The sequence below is a fragment of the Maylandia zebra genome, linkage group LG10 (genome assembly GCF_041146795.1).
Source record: "Maylandia zebra isolate NMK-2024a linkage group LG10, Mzebra_GT3a, whole genome shotgun sequence".
NCBI classification, from domain to species: domain Eukaryota; kingdom Metazoa; phylum Chordata; class Actinopteri; order Cichliformes; family Cichlidae; genus Maylandia; species Maylandia zebra.
The window spans coordinates 8316750-8340766 of NC_135176.1; the positions used below are offsets into that span (position 1 = coordinate 8316750).

Genomic DNA, 24017 nt, shown 5'->3' on the forward strand with positions numbered 1-24017 from the left:
GGGCAGAAGGGAGCAGGATTCACAAGGACATAAATGTTTAACCACAGGAGGGCCAAGTCCACTAACAGTTCTTAGTTAAAAATCCAGCCTTGAGTGAACTGCTTCATCAAGCTTAAGTAGGAGACAGGTCATAATCAAATAACCCACAGGTGAGATAATCAGCCCAGGTGCACAATGTTGGTAGGCAGGAGATGGAGGAAGAACCGCCTCTGAAACACAGGGTGTAGTTAGTACGCACACACACATACACACACACACACGGAGAGAGAGAGCGAGAGAGGTGAGTCTCTCTCTCTCACACACACACACACACGGAGAGAGAGAGAGAGAGAGAGAGAGAGAGAGAGAGAGAGAGAGAGGTGAGTCGGCCAGGAGCACTGAGGGTCCATGACACTGTCTAGAATCAAATTTTGACTGTGACTCAGTTTCCATCATAATGCCATGCATACAGTGACCTGTTGCTTACAAACATATTAAACCTTTTTCACCTACCTAAACCTCTGTTCAACTCTATCCAAATTTACAATTATACTATATTTATATTATAAAAACGACCCAAGCACAACTATTGTAGTGTCTAAAAATTATTTAGACCTAATAATCACAGATTTCAATAATTTTATAGCCTTGGGTTAGTTATCAAATCTAAGGCCAAAGCTCATACATGTCCTTCCTTTATTGTGCAGATTCAACAAGGGGCAGGTACCTCCGTTCAAAGAGGGGAGAAATAGACTTCGGTGTTACAGCTGTAATTTAAAACCATGTTTGGAGTGCAGTGGATCCTGTTAAATGTCACAGTTCATATCAATGCATATATTCTCTTTAGAACCTCAGCTGACATTTTGAAGTGAGTCATTAGAAAGAACACAAAGCAAGCATGAAACCTCATTCTTCCTGCACTTGTGTCTCTGTCCATCCTCCTGATTGCTTTTCTGGATTGACGTTCCCACATAAACACTGTTTGTGTTGACTTTGACTACACTTTAACCCTTTAGTTAAATGTCTGCCACTTCATCACTTTCTTGCCTTTTCCGTCTCCCAGTTATAAAGGGCAGAGTGGATGGGAACTATCATATTATTGATTCTTAATCATTGACTTATTCATTTGTTCATGTGTGTACCCCTTTAATCCTGCAGTTGGAGATGGGTTTAATTACTTATATAGTCATGGGTAGCTTCAGCTATGATAACTAAAGCTTTAGTAATACAGGTGTGTGATTCCAGAAAGTTTTAGAAAGATCATCAGAAAGGTAGTTCAAGAATAATAGCTGTTTAAGTCCACAGCTAGGTTAGTTAAAATATTAATACTCATATGAGATTATTCAGCTGGCTATGCAAGAGTACAGAGGAGGACATCATGGCTGACTCAGAAGAGATAGTAATAAGGAAGAAAATTAAGAATAATTTCCTAGATAAGCAACAGAGCCTCATTGCATAATATTCCAGTTTATTGTGAAAAACAGGAAATAAATCATCTGATGATAATATCCTATTGGGGAGGATCCCTCAGACCAACAACTGTATGGAAAAAAAAATCATTGATCTACCACTCATTAAGCATTTCTCAATAGGTATGTGTTACATGGAGAGGCTTCTTATATTTAAATGTTAACACCCTAACAGATGTTTTGTGAGCCAGTCCAACCACATTTACTGTTTTAGATGATGGTGAACATAAGCGCACAGGTATATGTCCCAATTGAAATAAGACATGGCAAACTTTAGCTTATTTTAATATGCTTAGTTTACTTTGAGATCAGTTTCCATCTAAGCTTTCTTCTACGATACAGTAGTGTGCACATGCCAGGAATAAACCCTTGATGTTATTTCCCAGTATTATGTCTACCATCTTTCCTCTGGGTAACCTGCTTGATGTCAATAGATGGCACAGCATCTTTGCAAATAAAAAACCCTGATAACCTTCAGCGTTCTCCAGAAGGTGAACCTAACCATACTACCGTTTTTGCAATGACTTGCACTGAAGCGCAGGCAAAGGTATAGTAATGTCCTTTAATTCAGGACCCTTATCATGAAACTTTGTTGTAGCTAGTAGTACATGATGTTAATTCAAGGCAATATTTAACTAATTTGCATTTATTCCTAATGTATTTTCACATTCATACATGAAAGGCTGTATTTCCTGCATGTCATATCTAGCTGTTTACATCTAAACATGCATGGAACCAGAAGTCCTTTGGCTGACAGTTTATAAAAGTATTTGTTCTAAAAAAATAAAAATAAAAAAGTATGCTTTGATTATAATCTATGCCACAGCTTTACATGAATCATGGTTCAAGGCAGACATAGTATAGTTGTGTTTTATTCAGGAGAAAAGTTTAAAGTTTGCAGGCCTGTTCTTTTTCAACATAAACATATCTCCCCCCCCCCCAAAAAAAAAAAAAAAAATCAGTGTCTCACACCCTATTGCTGTCTGTCATATACAAAAAGCAGCAACACTTAAATGCCGTTCAATCCTTTATTGATATGCAATATTTGGTCGAAAAAGGTTAAAACTTAGCAGTGGGTAACAATTTCGTAACAAGGCATTCATACCATCAGCTGTTTATTTTAAGGAAGCAACATTAATGGAATTGTATTGAATCATTTCTTTACTGCCCACCCCTGAGACGCAGAACAAGGTGGAGGGTGGACTCCTTCTGGATGTTGTAGTCAGAGAGGGTGCGGCCATCTTCCAGCTGCTTGCCAGCAAAGATCAGCCTCTGCTGGTCAGGGGGAATGCCTTCCTTATCCTGGATCTTGGCCTTGACGTTCTCGATGGTGTCACTGGGCTCAACCTCCAGGGTGATGGTCTTGCCAGTGAGGGTCTTCACGAAGATCTGCATGCCACCCCTGAGACGCAGGACAAGGTGGAGGGTGGACTCCTTCTGGATGTTGTAGTCAGAGAGGGTGCGGCCATCTTCTAGCTGCTTGCCGGCAAAGATCAGCCTCTGCTGGTCGGGGGGAATGCCTTCCTTGTCCTGGATTTTGGCCTTCACGTTTTCAATTGTGTCACTTGGCTCAACCTCCAGGGTGATGGTCTTGCCAGTGAGGGTCTTCACGAAGATCTGCATGCCACCCCTGAGACGCAGGACAAGGTGGAGGGTGGACTCCTTCTGGATGTTGTAGTCAGAGAGGGTGCGGCCATCTTCCAGCTGCTTGCCAGCAAAGATCAGCCTCTGCTGGTCGGGGGGAATGCCCTCCTTATCCTGGATTTTGGCCTTGACGTTCTCAATGGTGTCACTGGGCTCAACCTCCAGGGTGATGGTCTTGCCAGTGAGGGTCTTCACGAAGATCTGCATGCCACCCCTGAGACGCAGGACAAGGTGGAGGGTGGACTCCTTCTGGATGTTGTAGTCAGAGAGGGTGCGGCCATCTTCCAGCTGCTTGCCGGCAAAGATCAGCCTCTGCTGGTCGGGGGGAATGCCCTCCTTATCCTGGATCTTGGCCTTGACGTTCTCAATGGTGTCACTGGGCTCAACCTCCAGGGTGATGGTCTTGCCAGTGAGGGTCTTCACGAAGATCTGCATGCCACCCCTGAGACGCAGGACAAGGTGGAGGGTGGACTCCTTCTGGATGTTGTAGTCAGAGAGGGTGCGGCCATCTTCTAGCTGCTTGCCGGCAAAGATCAGCCTCTGCTGGTCGGGGGGAATGCCTTCCTTGTCCTGGATTTTGGCCTTCACGTTTTCAATTGTGTCACTTGGCTCAACCTCCAGGGTGATGGTCTTGCCAGTGAGGGTCTTCACGAAGATCTGCATGCCACCCCTGAGACGCAGGACAAGGTGGAGGGTGGACTCCTTCTGGATGTTGTAGTCAGAGAGGGTGCGGCCATCTTCCAGCTGCTTGCCAGCAAAGATCAGCCTCTGCTGGTCAGGGGGAATGCCTTCCTTGTCCTGGATTTTGGCCTTCACGTTCTCGATGGTGTCGCTGGGCTCAACCTCAAGGGTGATGGTCTTGCCAGTGAGCGTTTTCACAAAGATCTGCATGTTTGCGCCTGTATAAAATTTGATGGATATTAATTAAGAATTAAAAGCAATTTAAAACATTCCACATTACTCCAACACACACACACAAAATCAGATAAATATGAATAAATAGATAAAGATGAATTATTGATTAAAAAGCTCTTTACCCCCCTCCCCCCCCAAAATAAATAAATAAATGCATTAGAAATTACATTACTTTAAGTTTAAGCTCAAATATGGATTAAAAAGAAATTCTTTAAAAAAAGAAAAGAAAAAAGTATTAAATAATATTACTATGAAGCGCCTAAGAATGAGAACAGCAGGAGCCATTTCAGCCCAAGCGCCATTTTGAGATCTCAGTGACCTTCCTTTTGTTCAGCAGCCGGTAATGGAGGTTACTGGAAATGTTGAGTCACTGCTGTAAGCGAACGTTACCAAAACGCTGCTGCGTAACAAAAGGGTAGTAAAAAGAAAGAAAATCGACAATGGAACGACGACGAAATACGTATTAACTTTATATAAGAGAAAAATATAATTCGGAAGAACTACTGTATTTTGGAGACCTTTGTTACCTCTCGTTAGCGCAACCCAAATATCGTTCAACACAATGATACTAATGCAACATATTTATTAAAAACAAACGTTTCTGGAATATCAAAAGATATAGAAATAGGAAAATACTTACGACTGGTAAGTGAGGCGAAAAACTGCTCTGAGGCTCGAAATTGTCTTTCTCTTTTCTTTCACGTAGGTAAGTCTGCGGGAGCAATGTCTAGCAGTGTGTTATATAGTATGGAGGTGCACACGTCATCCAGAAATCTCCATCCGCGTCAATAAGTAGTTCCCACCCTCCCAAAAGTCACTGCTTCAATATTTATAAGCCCAATATTTATAACTTAGTTCTACAATAATATATATTTTTTAATTATTTTACTCATAAACGTAATTATTTCAAAGTCGAAGCTATTACGTTTGTAAGAATGCACTCATAAATCTCCACCGCGGAATGATATCATCTATGCACTACGACTCTGGAATTTGCTCGAACCAGCACAGCAACGGGAATCTTCCCCGAGCTTCTGATTGGATGACACAGTTGTTTGTTTGATCAGCGATTGGTTGCTGTGTTACAGTAAGTAACATTTCACGATAAAGTTATGGTTATGTCCAATGACTGGCTATGACAATAAGGTTAAAAAAGGAGCTTAAACGTGACCTAAATCGACAAACCATTATATATATTTTAGGCTATAGAAGTATAGGCTACGTGTCACATTCAAGCGTCGCGTCATGGATATAGATTGAAAAATAAGAGTTCGCCATGTCAGAATGACTATTCGTATGACTAACATACCGAAGACTGACATGTACACTCAGGAAGTGTGTTCATCTCTATCAGATATTTCAACCTTTAACAGATGGCAACGCGCTTAGTAAATGTAATAGCAGCTGACGCGACAGCGGGATATTTTAAGGCGGAAGTTCGCCTCTATGGCCGACCTCATTTTTTTTTTTAGCAAGCCACACTGCGCATCTAAAAGAAAAAGAATGCGTTAATGATGAATAGTCAGGACATCAGTACAAAATACTGATTATGGGCACACCGTGTATGCATAGATGCACAGTATATGCACACCTAACGTTGATGATAAGCAAGGTTTAGCAGACCTGATGTGCTTATTTGCTGTGTTGCCAACTTATAGGGATCTGTTACTGTGTAACTTAAAATTAAGTAGCTTATTCAAATGCTAGCTTGGTTTATTTGAATCTAGTTGTTATCAGTGAAAATATGCACATAAAAGTTACTATAAAGTAAAAGCATGACTAGTATGTTTCTCTTTAGTCTCATGATGCACATGCACAGACAGGTCATTGTCAAGTCTCCACTGGAGAGATAAACCTGTATGGGGGGTAGAAATTCAACTACATTATCTACATTGCTGAACACAATGATAAACAATTAGTTTCCTCATAGAGTATAATAAACTTATTCAGGCCTCACAGACATATTGTTATCTTTGTGGCTTGGGCTGAACAGTTCTAACAGCTTTAGTGTAATGCTTACACCTACTTTGTAAGTCCCTCAGGTAATATGACATCTCTTCATTTTATTTCCATGAGCAATATCAAGAAAACACGAGTTCATCTAGTTTCAGCATGTTGTCAACACGCAGTTGAAACTAGAACATTCCAACAAGGTAAAGTCAGATTGAACATTGTAGGGAATGACTGCAGGTCATTAAGTGATCTATCTGTTTAGAGCATCTAATTTTTTGTATTTCCTGGTTTCCAAAGTTTATTTCCAGGACTGTAATTACTGATCAGTGCCCACTTTTAGCACCCACCACTATTTAAGGTAGCACTGTAAACTAAATCAGCTTGGGCTCATGGGGCCTTGTGGGTTTCTATTTTTGGGAGTTTGGCTATAATGCAGCTCTGAGAGCCCTGATTCAAATAAAATATGTATTTGGGTCACAGCATTCTGTTAGCCCACCCCTCTGGCACTGTGTCATATGAAACCCAACTCATGATGCACCACGCCTTTGCTTTCCAACACAGAGCAGGGCATCTGGCTGATCTAGTTCTGCCTCTGAGGAATGTGTTTGTGCAAGCCTGCTGTACCTCGCCCTGCCCTTTGTTATGTGGACTATCTCAAAGTGTTCCAGGAAAAGATTGCAAGCAGGAAGTAGGTCTGGTTAACATGGAATCAACATGTTCACACCTTGGAAAAACAAGAAATCTGACTTTTATTTTAAATATAAAATGAGTACATGAGTTGCTGTGTTTGAATCAAAAGCTTAGCTTCTGTAGGTAAAAGGTTCTTTATCAATTCAAATGTGGTTCTTATCAGAGCTGCACTTTAATCAGGTTCATTGTTTTCCATGGCAGGATGACTGGAACTTTTGATTGGGAGCTCCACGTCAGCAAGTTTCACAACTAACATGTGACACCCTTTCAACCTGAACTTTACGTAAGACTTGGATAGAGACATTCTAGCATTTTCCTTCACGTGGCTTAAAAAGGTGAATCCTTACCAAATCTCACTGTAAATGTATTTATACTGATTCAATTACAGCATGGACCTGGTGAAACATACAGGTGGCTGCCACTGTGGGGCTGTGCGATTTGAAGTCTGGAATTCCCCAGACCTCCATGTTTTTCATTGCAAGTATGAACAATTAATTCAGTGATAGAAACTAGGTAGTAATTCTGGAACATAGCCTAAACGTTCAAATATCTTATTCATGCCATGTTGAAGGCATTTCAAACAACAACGTACACTTTAATCCATATGAACTGATATGTTCTCTCCAGTTGCAGCATTTGCACAAAGAAGCAAAATCATCATTTCATTGTGCCAAAAAATCGCTTCACGCTCTTACAGGTAAGGAACTTTGTTTGAAACGCATTGTTTTATTTAATATACATTACTGTGCAAAAGTCTAGAGGCACCCTTATTTTTTATGTATTGCTTCCAAAGGAGCCAGACTCTTCTATAATTTTTCAAAGTGGTCTTAACCATTAATTCTTCAGGCTTTCTGAAGGTTGTCAAAAAGCCGGAATTAATTATTCGTGAAGCCACTTATGGCTTATGAATCTATGAATCATTCAATCATAAAATAGCACCTGACTCAAGCTGTTAGCTAAAAACATGGAATATCTTGGCCTTAAAAAAAACTGAGGAAACTGTAAGGTGGAGGACAAAAGAATGACTGGCAGGCCTGTCTCCAGCAGATGAGCAGTATCTGAAAGTCATGTTCCTAAAAAACAATCCCAGACAATTTTTCCTGAAGACTATTTAAATAAATTACAGGACAGTTCGTCTGGAAGAATTCAGGCTGTGTGGAAGAATAAAGGTGGCTATACCAAATACTGACTTTCATTCAAATCTACTTTTGCCTTATATACTGTATTTTGATGTATGTTTGCACATATATTAAAATTAATTACTGCACCTAGCAAAATTAGGGTTGACCCAAGACTTCTACAATCCTGGATATTTAAAATTTACATTGAATTTTAGCATACTTTGTTTTGTTTTTTTCCATTCTTAGGGTTTGGAAAATCTGACCACGTACACATTTAACACTCATGTTGCAAAACACACCTTCTGTAAAACCTGTGGAGTTCAAAGTTTCTACACACCACGCTCCAACCCAGACGGATATGGTATGACCCTGACAACTCACCGACACACTTGGTCTCATGTGTTGTAAACAGAATTCAACACCCCGCTAATGTTTACTCCATACCAACCAACCCAGTTGTCTCTTTAATGTCATGTTTTTATGCTATTTGTAGCAAACAGAAACTGTATGTTCACAGTGGGATTTGAATGCAAATCAAATGACAACCTTCTGTTATTCATGTCTTCATCTCAATTAGGCATTGCTCCACATTGTCTGGATCCAGGTACTGTGCACAGTGTCACAGTGGAGAACTTTTGTGGGGAGAAGTGGGAAGAAAGTATGCAAGTTCACGAAACTATCAGAGACATGTCAAAACCAGAGGAAAACCAACCTACTGTCATATAAGAAACTTTATTTTTCAATCAGCATGACATCAGAAACATTCAACAGTACTTTCATTGGTCTTTAAAGTAATAAAAAAAAGTCATAACCCCTTGGAAAAGCTTAAATACTCTATATTTTAATACAGTGCTGTGACTGAGTCAATAAAAGTTTTTCTGTAACAAAAAAGGATGAGAAGTTTCTTCTATTATTAAATATTATCTAAAAAATAACAGTGTTTAAGAAAAATGCATATCACCTACTGCTGTTAACAGAGTATCAAAGACATTTGTAAACAGCTTCTAAATTCCCTGTAGTGTAAGAAATGTGGCAATCAGTGCATCAGAGCTTTTAATAGATCTTCAGGTTCTTTGGTCCCTGAGCAATGGTTTGGAATGTGTTTATGAACATGTAGCGTGAGAACGTGATGTAGAGGTAACGAAACCACAGCAGCTGAGTGCGATGGCACAGCATGGCAGCCTGAAAAAGACACAAAGTTGTTTTTAAGGGAGATAATACAACTCGCACTTCTCGCTCTACCTCTGAGAAAGAGTCCAGCCACCCTTTAGAGGATGTTCATCTCTGCAGCTCGTATCTGCGATCTCATTCTTTTGGTCAATACTGAGAGCTCGCGGTTGTAGATCAATCGATAAATCAACAGGTTTGCTCTCTCGTCACCACTACAGATGACTACAGTGCGTGGATCACAGCAGACACGCCCAATCTGCCTGTCGATCTCCCGGTCCATTCTCCCCTCAGTCACATTAACAGCAGTGTCATGTTATCTAATATAACATGAAAACATTTCCAACAGTTTCATGTTAGATAAAATGAAACTGTTGGAAATGATAACAGATAATTGACAAATGTACCTTTCCTTCAAAAACAGGGACAGTTTGAGTGTTAGTGTAGACTGTACATGATCTTATTAGAGTGTGCACTTCTCAGAGTAGAGAACATAAAGTCCTGCCAACACACAGTCTCTAGTTGGAGGCTTACTTTGGCTTGCTTGTAGGGCTTTGAGCCTATAATACAGCAGACACACGAGGGCAGAAACCAGCTGAGGGGAACATCCAGGAAGGAGATGTACTTCCTGAGAAGGCCAACGGTCACCAGGGAGAGCAAAGTGCAGTCTGGGAGAAAAGACAGAGCTGTTAATGTTTTTAAATGCTTATTTCAGAAGCATACAATTAACGAGGCCATCGTCCAGGTGCCACGCCAGCACAACGTCATTGTTTGTGATACAGTTCGTTTGAAGTGAGAATGCCTGGTACTGCTATGCTACACAAAAACACAAACTGTCAGTACTTCTTTCAGTTATTGTCTTGTGGCAGAAACACGTGAACCTTAGAGGTTTAGGAAAAGAGCAGGGAGCTTTGTTTTACAGCTGAGTGACGAGGATTAATGTCACTCTGAATTCTCATCTACTTCCCCTTTACTGTAAGACCAGTCTAACAGCTGAGGTGTAAATTCCTACTAACAAAGAACCACAGTTAATGGCATGCTGCTGGTCAAGATCATCCACTGAGCTCATGTGGGCAAAGCGGATTGACGAGCTTCTACCACAGAAACAAGTGTGTTTGTGTTTATGGTGTGGGTTCATGATTACCTGAATGTCTGTTTCTTATCACCTCTCTCCTCAAATATGTATGCTTTGATATGGCCTGTGGGCTGTAATGTTTATCAGATAAGCAAATAAGGTTGTGTAGCATGGCCCCCCACCTCACTGACCTACTTTTCCTTCTACATTCTGTTAGAAAGAATTCCCAGAATTTATCACCACAAGAACTTAGAAAAACAAAGTGAAAATTTAGTCATTTTGGAAATTCCTTTAAAAAAAAAAAAAAAAAAAAGATTCACAAAAGACATTCTAATATCTGCGGTCAACAAGTCTTCAGAAGTTTGATGGTACATTCTTATCACATTTAGAGTTTAGGTCCAATTCATTCTTCCTGCTGCCACCAACAGACCAGCGCCTTTAGTGGAGATACAATGCTCATGGGGCTTTTATGAACAGTAGAGGGCGCTGTACATTAACAAACCAGCCAGTGTACTTTGCATGGTTCTCTGCAAAAATGCAGCTGGAGAGGTGCCGTTTCTCCTGTGAAAGAACTTTGCATTTTAATATAAAGTGCTACCTAAAGCTTTCATGGTGATGAACATATTCACAAGCATACTGTACTGTAAGCAGGATAAAGTACCCCAAGAATTACTTTTACAGACGACTGTTCTGAGAGTGATCAGTGAATCTAACGCTCCTAAGCTTAGAAACCTCTTAAAAGTTCTCCCAGTGTCAAACCTACCATTGGGTACTTCTCCAGTGGAAGCGAGATGCCTGTAAGACAAAATAGTGAACATCAGTGCTGCACACAGAAAATGTCATGGAAGTGGCCACTCTGCGTGTGTGTGTGTCGAAGGATATATCAAATGCTGGGAGGTTTTTGGAAGTTTTCCTGCACTTGCATTTTTTTATGCAATGGTTATTAACACGCTGACAGAAAATGACAGCACACTGTCAAGATTTAGAGGCTGTGAAACTCGCACTCAGCCTCTCCCCCTTTCGTGTTCCAGTCAAATGGGAATTTCCAGATTCGATCTGGAGAGCACAAATCTCATTAAGGCCCACAAATGAACAGAGAGCCTTATGAGAGAAAAGAGCACGGCTCACTGCACAGACAGGTAAGTGTGGTACAGGGACTACGATGTTCTCTTCAGTGTGCAAAACACTTTTTCTTTTCTTTTTTTTGGTTTCAAACCAACAGTCTGATGCAACTTCTTGCTTGGCCGGCCTCTCCAAACCAAAGCTGCCCTCCCACCTCACCACTTCAGGGACAGGATTTACTGTTGCTCGCTGGGAGCAGAGCCGAGTGCCTCTGAGGACTCTGTTTGGATGACCTCTCAGCTATGTAACAGACCAATTCTGAAAAACATGGTGTGTGTGTGTACTTGTGGGGAAACATTTGGAACGATGGATGTTGATGTGGGTCCAAATGTTCAGCATTTTCCTGGATTGTGTTTAATGATAGCAGGGTGAATTGCTTTCTGTGTTTAAGTCACAGAGTATCCCCTCAAAATGGCATCTTAAAGTTAAGGAACTGAAGAAATAAAATAAAAAGGTTTTCCTGATGGCAAAAATCTTTAAAGTCCTTCCTGTACCTGACGGCGTTATAGATAGCTATGTGATTGGCATGGCCGCTCACGCCGCTTCCATCGAAGGTCAGCACCTGAAACAACAAAATATGTCACTGTGTGGGTGAAAAGCCGAGTCTGGGTATCTAGAAGCTGAGGCAAAGGCAGCAAGAAAGATTTTCTTAGGTTTATGTGTGTGACTGTGGAGGCTTTTTGGCAGCCGACAACTGATATTTAAAAGCCTTTTTTGTGCATGCATGCTTGCGCACCAGAGGAAACAGGTGAAAAAAAAAATCAGGTCAAAGGGAAGAGAACAAAACTCAACTAAAAGACTTGAAGTGTTTGCTCTGCTCAGGCGATATTCTACCATGACTTTGCAATCAAGCACAAGTTTAAGCAGCCAAACCAATATGTTATAAATAACGCATGATCTTTGCATCTAACTGCAAAAACACTTCAACCAAAGAAACAACATTATTCAGTTGGAAAAAAAGGAAATGGAAGTCTGTTTCCTCTGTGCTTTCCCCTGCTTATATTCATTAGAGAAAATGTTTTCTTTGCAACTGAAAGGACTCTTTAAGTTACTTTTTCACTAAAGGTGCTTTTGGCTGTGACGCGTGACAGGATGGGAGGAGACTGCCTGTTTGTTTGTCATCTTTGATAGCCAAAAAAGATCAGCAGCTAAAGCAGAATAACTCAGTCGTGCTTCTCCATTTTCTACCATGAAGACCCCCACCCCACGCCATTACTGCTGCTGTGCTTTCAGTGACTATTTTTGTTGTTGCTGAGAAAGAAATTGTCCAATTCTCAATTTACATCATTCCCATTAACTAATAGTGCGGAACTGCATTGAGTATGATAAGAATCTCTGCATACACACAGAGCACAGGCCATTTCCCCCTGGCTTCAAGGAGCCTCAAAATGCAGTCTAGTTAGGACTGAAAAGGAAGGCAGCTGACAAGGTTATTATGCAGACCACCGTGAAACTGGGATAATCAACAAGGAAGCTGCGGTGCCAAAACACATTGTACAAAGAAAACAATACAGTACATGTATTTCTAACATATAATGGCGGGGAAATTGTGCGGTGACACCGAACAGGAAATGACACAAAAGCCACTTCTTTGAAAGGCACGAACCAAACACAGAGTGGGGCGTACCATGTTGATGGAGTGAGCTCTTATGTGCTTCAGGATTTCAGAGGAGACCAATGAGACGCTCCATTCTGCTTTGGGATCATCTGGGAGTTTTCTGTAGGGCAAAAAAAAAAAAAGGAAGAAAGGGACTGCGGTTATGTATCCAGTTAGTATTAAAACAGAGTTATACAGTGTCTGCTTTGTAACCAGTTTGAACATTTAACACAGCATTTTATATATATATAAAAAAAAAAGGGCTGTTGTAGAATGCAAACATGTGGGAGCGCTGGGAAATACAGAGGTTATGGATCTGAAGGCCCTTAGTATTGTGTATATCTGAAACGCCTGGAGGCCCTCGTTTCCACAAACATCACACTTGGCCTGCTGACTCTCTTGGCCCACTAACATGCACACTCCCTTTAGGCTATAAAACGGAAGCACTGCTTTCTATGGTTGTTCAATGTCCTAAACTCGGGAGACAGAGAAAAAAAGAAACACAATATAAACACACTCACTTGCCACTGCATTAAGTACACCTGCTCATTAACATAAATATCTCATCAACTGATCCCTCAGTGTATTTAACCTTGTAGACACGGCCAAGATGACCTGCAGAAGTTCAAACTGAGCATCAGAATGGGGAAGAAATGTGATTTTAGTTACTTTGAACGTGGCGTGGTTGTTGGTGCCAGATGGTCATAAACGGCTTATTTGTCCTGCATGAGTATCTCTACAGTTTACAAAGAATAATCAGAGAAAATATCCAGTGAGCAGTTGTCCACTGGGTGAAATTTCTTGTTGATGTCAGAGCAGAATGGCTAGAAGATTGTTTGAAGCTGCTAGGAAGGCAACAGTAACTAAAATAAGCACTCATAATAACCATAGTATGCAGATGAGCATCTCTGAATGTGCTGCATGTTGAATCTTGAAGCAGATGGGCTACAGCAGCAGAAGACCACAATAAGCGCCACCATCCCATGAGCATCGTTTAAACGTCAAAGGCCACCCGTGTTTGTTGCTGACCACGTCCATCCCTTTCTGAGTTATCCTGTTGGCTGCTTCCAGCAGGATAACTCAACATGCCACAAAGCTCATATCATGACCTTGACAATGAGTTCACTGCACTCAATGGCCTCCACAGTCACCAGATCCCAGTCAAACCTTCGGGATGTGGTGGAAGGGTAGATTTGCATCCTGGATGTACAATCGACAAATCTGCAGCACCTGTGTGATGCTGTCATTCCGATATGGACCAGAATATCTGACAAATGTTTCTAGCTCAAGGTAAACTTGTGGCATGTGCGTGTACAAAGTCAGGGAAGAAACAAAAATATTTAGAACAGCAGTTTATAGAGTGATGTTGTTTTTTCTTTCAAGGGAAACGTATAGATAGGGAGATACATCAATGCCATGACATACTGTTGTACACTTGGGCTAACATGTGGGTGGAACATGTGAGACTGCATGCATGCAAGTATGTAGAGCCAGTTGCCGACATTTCTTAAGTTAAAAACAGCAAACATTTGCCACCTGCATATTCTCCAGTATGAACATTTTTGAGTCTGTTTACAGGATGAAAGAAGGTGAAATACATACACATTGTTCTCAAATCCAATATTCAGATTTCCATGTATTGTGTAAATTTGTGTAACATTTTTTCTTATTTCATTTTAATTGTATTTGTGAAGATACAAAGTAAAAATGTACCTATTTTGAAAAACATTCCAAGAATTCCTGAATCTGGAGCTCCATAAGTTAATCACTTCTAAATTGGGCCAAGCCCCATCTCTGGTAAAATTTTCACCCAAAGCCATCCAGAACATTTGGAGATTGATAGTTTGTCTCCTTGGCAACTAGCTGCAGGCTTGTATATAGACCGTGCATGGAATGGGGGTAGGTGCGGCTGTGTGTCAGCAGCTGCGTCCCTCCCCTTCATTGCTAACAATGAGCAATGAGTGGTCAGGCTCTGCTGTAAGAGGTGGAGGATGGGGTTGGGTTGGAGGGCTGACTGTGTCATCAGAGGGAGGGACAGAGGGTTAGGGGTTCACAGATAGTTTAAAACTGTCTGTCTTCGAGTGAATGCCCCACTCTTGCACTTGGATACCAGTGACCTACATTTAATAAGAGCAGTGTGTATGGACCTGCTTTGGGCTAAAAGAGAATAAAGCCAGAGTGAGATATTCATGATGCATTATTCTCACTGCTGCATTTAATTGTTTATTACTCAAAACATTTTGAATGACTCTCGATAACTGTAGCTGTGTGAAAGCTGGAAGAGGAAGGAGGAGAGAAGAAAAAAAAAAAGAACAACAAAAGATAAAAGACACCTGACCTTTCTCAAGCAGGATGTAGGCTGAGTGTCAGCTTTGCCATGGCAACAGTGCAAAATGTCCTAAAGTAACCTCCCCAGCTCCCTTTTGCAGCTTTGCATGTGGATGTCTAATTGCTTGCAGGCATCTGTATGCAGTTGTTGAACTTTGGCCCACTAAAGGGATTCTGTGTGTGTGTGTGTGTGTGTGTGTGTGTGTGTGTGTGTGTGTGTGTGTGTGTGTGTGTGTGTGTGTGTGTGTGTGTGTGTGTGTCAGGGAGGGCTTGTTTAGTCTGGTCACATGGACCACAGGTCTATGCAACTGCCAGACTTCTGTCCACACAGTCAGATTATATGTCCTGCTGGGAATGGCTGAGATGCCACTACGCGCCAATTGTACGCCCCTAATACAATTGGCCAGTGTAATAAGGCAGTTACAACTATAGTAACAACACTAGCTTACACGTGACGTTTCATGATAATTTACAGACATGTGCGGCTGCAGGTATGGCCAATATTTACCCATATTTAACTATTTGCAGAAAAAGAACCATGATGGAATAGGTGTGTGCTATTCACCATGGAAATTATTATCTTACTGTTGTTTTGGAAGTAATTTGTGCAGAAAAAGAGGGATTTAATGTGACAAAATTCAAAATTTGTTGTTGGCTGCAAGGTTCGGTGAATGGAAAACTAACAGTGTGACTACACAGAGGCCGATCTGTGCTGCTGACAAATGAATCTTGAGTAAAAGTATAGCCAGAGGTACTGACCTCTGGCTATACTCGGGCTGGAACATCTCATCACGGTTTACTTGGCCCTGCCATGAGCTTATAAATCAGCCAGGACTATTTTTAACCACTGATCAATGTATATTTAATGCTTGTGTGTGGATGTGCTGTCTCTGCTTGCGAGTACCACTTTCCTTTCCTGAAACTTGTGCTGAGCTCTGTGTTTACATGACTACAGAGAACTACACTAATCCAATTGACAACAGACGCTATTAGTTGATTGTTTACTTCTGAGAGAAGCTTTCTGAGTACACGTGAAATATGTTAACAGGGAAGTACAATTATTGAAGTCACAAAGAAATGAGGTAAGCCAGACAGAGTGAGACTTCACTTTAGTCTGATAGATAATGTCATGAAGAAGAAGAATGGCTGAATTTGTGCAGCGAGCAGCTATAATCAAGTTCCAGGGAGCAGAAAGAGGTAATGCCGGAGCAAGTGGAGAGGCAGCAGAGCGTGCTCAGATTGAGCTTGATCACAAAGGCCCCAACATGCACCGGGGCCCCTAGATACTGTCAACACAGCTGTCCTATTCAGTGTGCACTAAAGGGAAAATCATAATGTAAAGAAGAAGGCGCATGTTATTCCTGTGATCTTGGAGAACACTGATACAGTTGTGAGTGAGTACCATCGAAATCTGACATATAAAAAACACAATCCTACGGCCTGCTTAAAAAGCAGAAAATCCAACAGGGCCCACCCAATCTTAAATCTTCACTCTAATCAAAGTACAAGAGAGAGTGATGTATTTCCTTAAAAAAATGTAATTCAAATATACATAAACAACAGAGGCCGTAGGTTAAAAATTGCTAAAGCTACCCAGTCACATGCAAAGTGTTACTCACCTGCCACTGGGGCACAAACTTCAAAAGAAGAGCAGTAAATTTAGGTCAGAGCAATGAGTAATATCACAAAATCACCACCAAATATAACTACAGCTCACCTACAGTGCCGTTGTGGCCCACCAGGAGGCCCCACTTTGGCGACAGTGGGAAGGAAAAACTCCCTTTTAACAGGAAGAAACCTCCGGAAGAACCGGGCTCAGAGGAGGGGCAGCCATCTGCTGTGACCAGTGGGGGTTATTATGTACAGTCAGCACATTATTTAGTGTTAGTTAGTTAGTGGTTGCATTACAAAAGGAGCCACATCGAACAAAAACCCAACAAAAACTCTGTGGCTCTAAACATCAGCTATTTTCCCCAATGACTAAAGCATATGGGATCAATGTTTCACAGCTGGAGGGACCAAAAACAGAAGAATTGTAATATTTCTTTATATCCTTTGGATCTTTCCCAATCCTCTCCAATATAACACAGCAACTTTGTGAAAAAGGCTCAAAAATTACTGAGAGGCTGAGCCCAAGTATGCATACTTTTATGACACACTGATGTACAAAAGAATTCACTTATTAAAACCTGCCCAAAATAATCAACCAATTAAATAAATCATTCTGCTCACTTCCCCCCTTACGTCCTTGTTTGGAGGGGATCAGGTGCTTAATATCAGCTATCAGTATCACTCCCTGTACCCATCTGACAAACCACATAATGATCGCCAAACATCGCCAAACAATTTTATTTTAGTGAGATTTACAATGACATATATGCGTTCACATGAGTATCCAATATTTATGAATATTAGAAACACACCTCAGTATAAAAAATAGATTATAAAATTAGGCAAACGTGAACATTATAAGCTTAATGCGGCTAAAAGATGTGCACAAATAGACGCACACTGATTCTCCTATTCAAATCGTAGAAAAATGCCTCTAAATCTGATGGCTACATAGCCCTATCCCTGCTGAGATTATGCCTAAAAGACAGCACTGCCTGTGTAATTGAGCACTGTTTGACTATTGTGTGTTAGATTTCAAACTTTGAACTTGAACAGAGGGGGTTAAGAGCAAAAAGCCAAAGACTGGCTAGCTGTGTACAGACACACTAAGGGAAAAACATTTTGGAATGACCTACATTAGCAGTGCTTAGAGCGTGGCCAAAATGTATCCCACAGTCCTTGGCAGTTGCCTTCAGTAGACATGGACAAGAGGAGGAGGGGTGGGATAGATCGAGAGAGCACGAGAGAGGCTAACTGTCAGAGAGTGGAACTCAGGCTCTTAAAGTGCTGATTAGGTGTGTGTTTTGGGCAAACAACAAAATACAAAGAAAGGGAAAATGGGCCACACTCCAGTTCAGCAGAAGTGCAGAGAGCCCTAAGATCAAAGTTCAGCTATATTTTGTGTGCACAAGATGATAAAATGGGAAGTGTGTGCATGTGAGTTCAAAAAAAGCACACACACACACACACACACACACACACACACACACACACACACACACACACACACACACACACACACACACACACACAATACTCTCCAGGGCAGACAACCTGGGCAGTCTGCCAGCTTATAACTGAGTTCCAGGTTAGTGCAGAGTTCATACAGCTCTCCTGGTGAGCCAACGTGTAGACACTCACATGTAGGCAGCCCTGATGTTCTTAGAAACCACAACATTTTCAAGAAAAGCTGCACAGTTGATCCACAGGAGAGGGGAAAACAATACTCTTTACCATTACCTTTTCTTTGTAACTTGACCTTCTATTGTGCTTTTAGCTGTAGCATAACCTGTTCTGTGTTTCTGCAACAAAACTGGAATGTACGGGCATCTTTCTTTCCGCAAGAAAATTGTTGTGCCACCAAAGAGTGACACAGTTCTCTTTAACCCCTGCCTCCCCGAGACACACACTTTTATAGATTTTCCAGTAGAACTAGCATTACTAAAAGGATCACCTCGTACACATCACTAAACCTTTAATTGACATAAATGTCAAGTTTTGAACACAATACTGAAGAATAAAGGGCTTTATTTAGGTCGCGTCCCATTTTATATAATTTAATTCCGTATTCAGGAGAAAAATATCATCATGCAACTAACATGATAAAACTTCCAACAAATACTTTCAGCTCCGGTACAGACATCCCAGTCTGCCCAGTTATTTTTTCCCAGGGATCGCTAACTAATCCTTTGTGACTGCTTAAACAGGCTGATTGATTGCTCCGGGTGTACAAACAGGCAAATGTTCTTCTAAAGACTTTCAAAAGTAACGAAATAGATACTTTAATGATAATTTGTTCTATAAATACTTGACTCTTTCAAAGATGCACATTTAAATAGATCTGTATATACAAGCTGTAAATGGATAAAAGGATCAATAGACTGATTCCGTGATGGAATTTTTAAGGTCTTTAAAGAGCCTTTTGTCCCACAGGGCTGACCCATCGCTGCCTCCAGAGCCTACTCATATATTTCCCCTGTGACACAAAGGTAATATATCAGGTCAGGCTACATCGGAGCTGTCACAGTGAGAATGGGAGGGTTGTGATTTGTGGTCAACTCTCTTATTTGTTCTTATAGACACTGGTTGGCAGGGAGGGGGTGATGAGCTCCAGCAGGAACACATGCTGAGACCTGACTCCTTAATTGAGGGCAGCATACATCAATGGACAACGCACACATCTGTATATTTAGTGGCACAAACTCCCTGATTGTGAAAGGCAAAAAACAGAATGACTCTTATTTTTATGTTGCATGCTTGGGGTAGATGGCTTCTTACTTGTGGTTTATGATGATGATTCTGGACGCTGGTATCCCCAACACGGCACAGCTGTTCAGAAGTTCTTTTTTACGCTGAGCTCCTTGATTGTAGTAGTTTCCTGCGTAACATGTAGAGGTCACATTAGATGTTAGATATGGTATTATCGCAGTAGATTATGTATAATTAGCAGTTTTTATAGTTTTAAATATGGGGGTGGCGTACAGATGGCCTCTGGAACAGGACTGGGGTTTCCCAAAGAGAACTCTGAACAACAGCCATGTTTCTTGTTCTTGTACCACTTATTGGGAAGCTTTGATTGCACTTCTGGTACCTGACAACTTGTTTTTAACTTAAGCAGTGCTTGTCACAAAGGATGTAGGCTTAAGGTAGGTACTAAAATCATTCAAAATTCAAAAACAAAACAGAAGAAGAAGAAGAAGTAAAATAAAAAGGACATAGACAACAGTGCAATGACATACAAAAAATGAACATAGTTCACAACATAAGGGAAGGTATGAAGGTACATCGATTATGTTCTCTTTCAGTTCTTATACTTTTTTTATATTTCAAACCAAATTGCAAAAAATTGGAAATGCTGTCTGAAATGTGAATAAAAACAGAATGCAATGATTTGCAAATCTCCTAAACCCATATTTTCTTCACTATAGAAGACAGGTAATATATTATATGTTTAAATAGAGGGATTTTACTATTTTATGAAAAATATCAGCTCATTTTGAATTCGATGGCAGTAACATGTAAGAAAAAAGTTGGAAGGGGGCAACATAGGGGTAAAAATGTAAGAAGTTCTACAAAAACTAATGGAGAAACAAACTGCAATTAATTAGGTTAACTGGCAAGAAGGAATGATTGTGGTTGGGTATAATAAGAAATATTAAAGAGGGAGTTTCTCTGAAGTAAAGATGAGCAGAACTTCCATTGTCTGCAAAACTATGTTTTCAAATTGTGAAACAATTTCAGAATAATGTTGGTCATCATAAAATTATGAACACTTTAAATATGTCATCATCTACAGTACATAAGATCATTAAAAGATTCAGAGAATATGGAGAAATCTTTGTGAGCAAAAGTCAGCACAGGATGCTTGACCCTGAGACAGCGTTGCTTTAAAAACAGGCACGGTTTTGTTATGAAATCACTGCATTTGATCAGAAACACTTCCCAAAACCCTTGTCTGTGAACACAGCTCACTGTGCCATCAACAAATGCAGGTTAAAGCTCTAACATACAAAAAAGAAGCCATATCTGAATGTTGTCCAGAAACGCAGCTGTCTTCTCTGGACCAAAGCTGATTTAAAATGGACTAAGGAAACTTGGAAGGTTACTGTGATTACTGCTTGTTGTTAAAAGAAAAAGAGGGGATGGTGTATAGTAATAAACATTGCCCTGTCCCACTTTTATTGAGAAGTCTTACTGCTGTCATATTCAAAGTGATTTTTTTAAGTGCATATTTTCTCAGCTTAAACATCTGATATGTTTTCTATGTTCTATTATGCGTAAAATATGGTTTTGAGCTTAGCAAATCACTGAATTGTGTTCTAACTTTTTACACAGCATTTTAACTTTTTAGGAATTGGTGTTGTACTCCTGAAAGATGCATGAGCACTTGGTACTCTTGTGGTGTAATAACTGCTGGAAAATTAAGGAGCTCCTGTATGTCTGCAGAGCATTGCATGCACTCAAACGGGATGGATAAATCATTAAATGTGCTTGAAGTTACGGTTTGTTCACTCATTTCTCCTCTGCCTGGATCTGCTCTGTGTGCATACATTTATGTTGGATTTGAGGTGTGGTGACAAATAAGAACAACAGGGAGCAGAGGAGAAAAGCTAGTGTGACCCTAACTGACAGTAAAACAAACAAACAAACAAACAAAAAGTGGGTACAAGTCTTTAATTGGTCTATATATAAATATATGGTTCTATCCGATTAGCAGGTAGGACCACTTTTCATTTTAATTTTCTGTATCTTTATATTGGTTTTTTTCTTGAGTATGCAAATATGAGTGTGCTGTCACCGTACCTTCAGACAAACAGAGCAAATGTACGGTGGCATTTAATTCAATGAGTCGTATGATCGTTGGCGCGAAGAACATACACTCGTCATCCGGATGCGCAGTTACGACCAGAGCTCTGATATCCTCGCCGTTTGTTTCTCTGCTTGATGGAGCATTCAATGCACGCTTCAACGACTTCACCAAAGTCCGCCGATGTCGAAAAAAAATGCATTTTATCAAAGCCAAATAGGACAAAATTATGATGATAGCCAAGTACAAAGTCATTATTTTGACCGTTACCGCATAAAATCCGTGTAAAAACAAAAGCCTGAAGTGTAAATGGTTCCATGTGTAACCCCCCCCAAAACAACACCCCTCGCGCAGTCTTTTAACTGTTACTAACGTTAGGCATTTATTAATTAACGCAGCAACTGGAAGTATAACTCAATTCAACAAGCATGGGTTCACATGTTTATTCCCACGATTGCCATATTTTTGTACTAATTGCAGTCTCGGTGACTTTTATTTTCGTTTCACTTTAAATAGATATATAATGAGAACGCAAGACAGAATAATTTTTTGTCTTGTCTGAATAAATATAAGAAGGAACACGTTTATATCGTTGTATAAATCGAGAGAAATAATCGTTTCTGAAAAGTGAAATAAAGAAAAAAAAACACTGAGAACATTACCGTGTTTGAGGGGAAGATTTAGTTGTCACACCATTACATTGTCCTTGCAGATATATAACACTCCAAAATAATATTTTAAATTTCCTCGCAAAAAATGGCATTTGGCAGCCACTTGCTCTGTTTTCTGCAGAGTCTAGTTTTATTCGTATATACATATATTTTAAGGACTAGATATACCCTGGGGATTCATTAATAATAAGGGGAATCTTTTTTACTCTGCCAGGACATCAACCGACAAATGCGGCGCAGCCTTCAGACTGCACAGTCGTCCACAGCCCATAACCCGCGGATTTACAATCAACTATTGCCACATATTTCTGCACAGGGAACCCTTTCTCTGCCATCGATATATTTTCTTATAATGAGGTAAGTAAAAATAGTTACCATGCAGCACATCAACATGTCTAATTAGCACGCTATTTAAGCGCCCCGGTCTACGCTGAAAATCTGCCTTGCAAGATGGCGACGTGGTTGAGATTTCAAAGGTGAAATACGGCTAACTTAGCAAGCTAGCGACAACAACAGCAATATCTTAAACGCCACGACACTAAGCTAAAGCGTTAAAGTACCGCATATTTTAAAATGGACCTTTATTGTCGTGCACGATTTTGGCGCATTTCCGGGGATGCTCTCTGCTGTAGAAATAACCCCATTCCGCCGATCAAGATAAGATACAAATTCAGTTGCGTTTATATGACAGTGTGGCGTTAAAAGACAACAATAACAACGTGCAACAGCATTATTTCACCATGCATGCCTGTAGCTGAGGCCAGGGAGGTCACCACAGCTGCTGGGTTAGTGTGGAAATTATCAGAGGGACCACTGTAAATAATTTACTTGCTAACTTTACCTAGAACTTTACCGCGATACGAAGAAAACTGATGAAAGTAGGATTTTTTTTTTAAATTCTGCAGACGTAACGACCCCAATCCGGTCGAATATTACAATTAAGACGCTGAGAACACACAGGAGCATCATTTTCGTTTAGCTGCCATATTACATTATTTTAAAGTGCGAGAGATCCAAGAAATGACTCCCATCATGGGTTTGTTTGCAAGTTACACTAACATACACTACAACTGAGAACGAGGCTATAGTCAGGCCCCTAAGAAGTAGAGTTCCAGATTGTAATGCTAAGCATACCTATGTCATTATTATTATGCTCTGCTTTTAGAAAACATCGTGTTAAGAAAGGTTTAAGTGATTTAATGCCCTGAATGAAGCACTGTAAGAGACAATGCATTCTGGAGCCTAGGAGGTTAGCTGTTTCTTATTGAGAGGACACGTGTTAATATTTTTAAATTATTTTGAATTATATTTAGAAGTATATGACTTCCCTAGCTTCATCCTTGCGACTTTAACAAAATACTTTCCAGGTTTGGTTTGTGTGTCAGCTATGCTTGTAAATAGAAGGTCATCGCCACATGCTGCGATTCGTTTTTTTCAGAACAATAAAATGGTAATACTTCAGGCAGCTGTGGGGCTGCTGGGAACTCTTTTAGCAGTTTCTCTTATTTCATTTACCGCCAAACATTTTGACCTGTAATTGCTGAGCTGATTTGTTCTACCTGAATTTGGCTCAAAGCCATAAGGTGCTGTTGAAAATGAGGTTGAGCCTTTTATAGATTTAAGAACCACATTCACAGACTGTCTGGTGCTGGTTTTGTGGAGATGATGATGATGAACACATTTGTCACTGCATTTAGGGTTTACAAAGGGAGCCATGAAAGTTATTTTTTTTATTTGTTTTTATTAAAAAAACCCCCCACCAGCAATCACCAGTTGGGTAGTTACAAGTTATTTTGTTGTTTGTAGTCTTTTTCTAATTATTAAAATAGATCTTGGCCAGGGATTGAAAGGTAAATGGTAAGTATTTG

At 40.4% G+C, this 24017-nt stretch overlaps 5 protein-coding genes across 9 annotated transcripts in view; 2 read left to right on the forward strand and 3 right to left on the reverse strand.

The window, feature by feature from the left end:
- Positions 1–2462: 2462 nt before the first annotated feature.
- On the reverse strand, positions 2463–3299 carry LOC143420771 (polyubiquitin-B). Its single transcript, XM_076888973.1, has one exon. It carries the CDS (start codon positions 3297–3299, stop codon positions 2610–2612), a length of 690 nt encoding a protein of 229 aa, XP_076745088.1. The 3' UTR covers positions 2463–2609.
- On the reverse strand, positions 3212–4805 carry LOC101471781 (polyubiquitin-B). The gene is given in 3 exon segments (XM_014408604.3): positions 3212–3380; positions 3383–3991; positions 4648–4805. Coding segments are annotated over 2 exon segments (627 nt in total). The 5' UTR covers positions 3984–3991; positions 4648–4805; the 3' UTR covers positions 3212–3354.
- Positions 4806–4991: 186 nt separating this feature from the next.
- On the forward strand, positions 4992–8497 carry cenpv (centromere protein V). The gene is made up of 6 exons (XM_004557410.6): positions 4992–5094; positions 6852–6933; positions 7039–7131; positions 7278–7347; positions 8018–8132; positions 8349–8497. Exons 3-6 carry the CDS (start codon positions 7040–7042, stop codon positions 8495–8497), a joined length of 426 nt encoding a protein of 141 aa, XP_004557467.1. The 5' UTR covers positions 4992–5094; positions 6852–6933; position 7039.
- pigl (phosphatidylinositol glycan anchor biosynthesis, class L) lies at positions 8485–22746 on the reverse strand. Its single transcript, XM_076888974.1, has 7 exons — positions 22729–22746; positions 19450–19549; positions 12763–12853; positions 11630–11697; positions 10777–10808; positions 9473–9606; positions 8485–8953 (listed from the first exon to the last, which is right to left on the reverse strand). Exons 3-7 carry the CDS (start codon positions 12763–12765, stop codon positions 8825–8827), a joined length of 366 nt encoding a protein of 121 aa, XP_076745089.1. The 5' UTR covers positions 12766–12853; positions 19450–19549; positions 22729–22746; the 3' UTR covers positions 8485–8824.
- The window catches only part of ncor1 (nuclear receptor corepressor 1), a 60701-nt gene continuing 59050 nt past the window's right edge, over positions 22367–24017 (forward strand). For all 5 annotated transcript variants that reach the window (XM_004557413.5, XM_012920791.5, XM_004557414.5 and 2 more), the window contains exon 1: positions 22367–22506. The gene's annotated coding sequence lies outside the window, so the exon portion shown is untranslated. The remainder of the gene's footprint in view (positions 22507–24017) is intronic.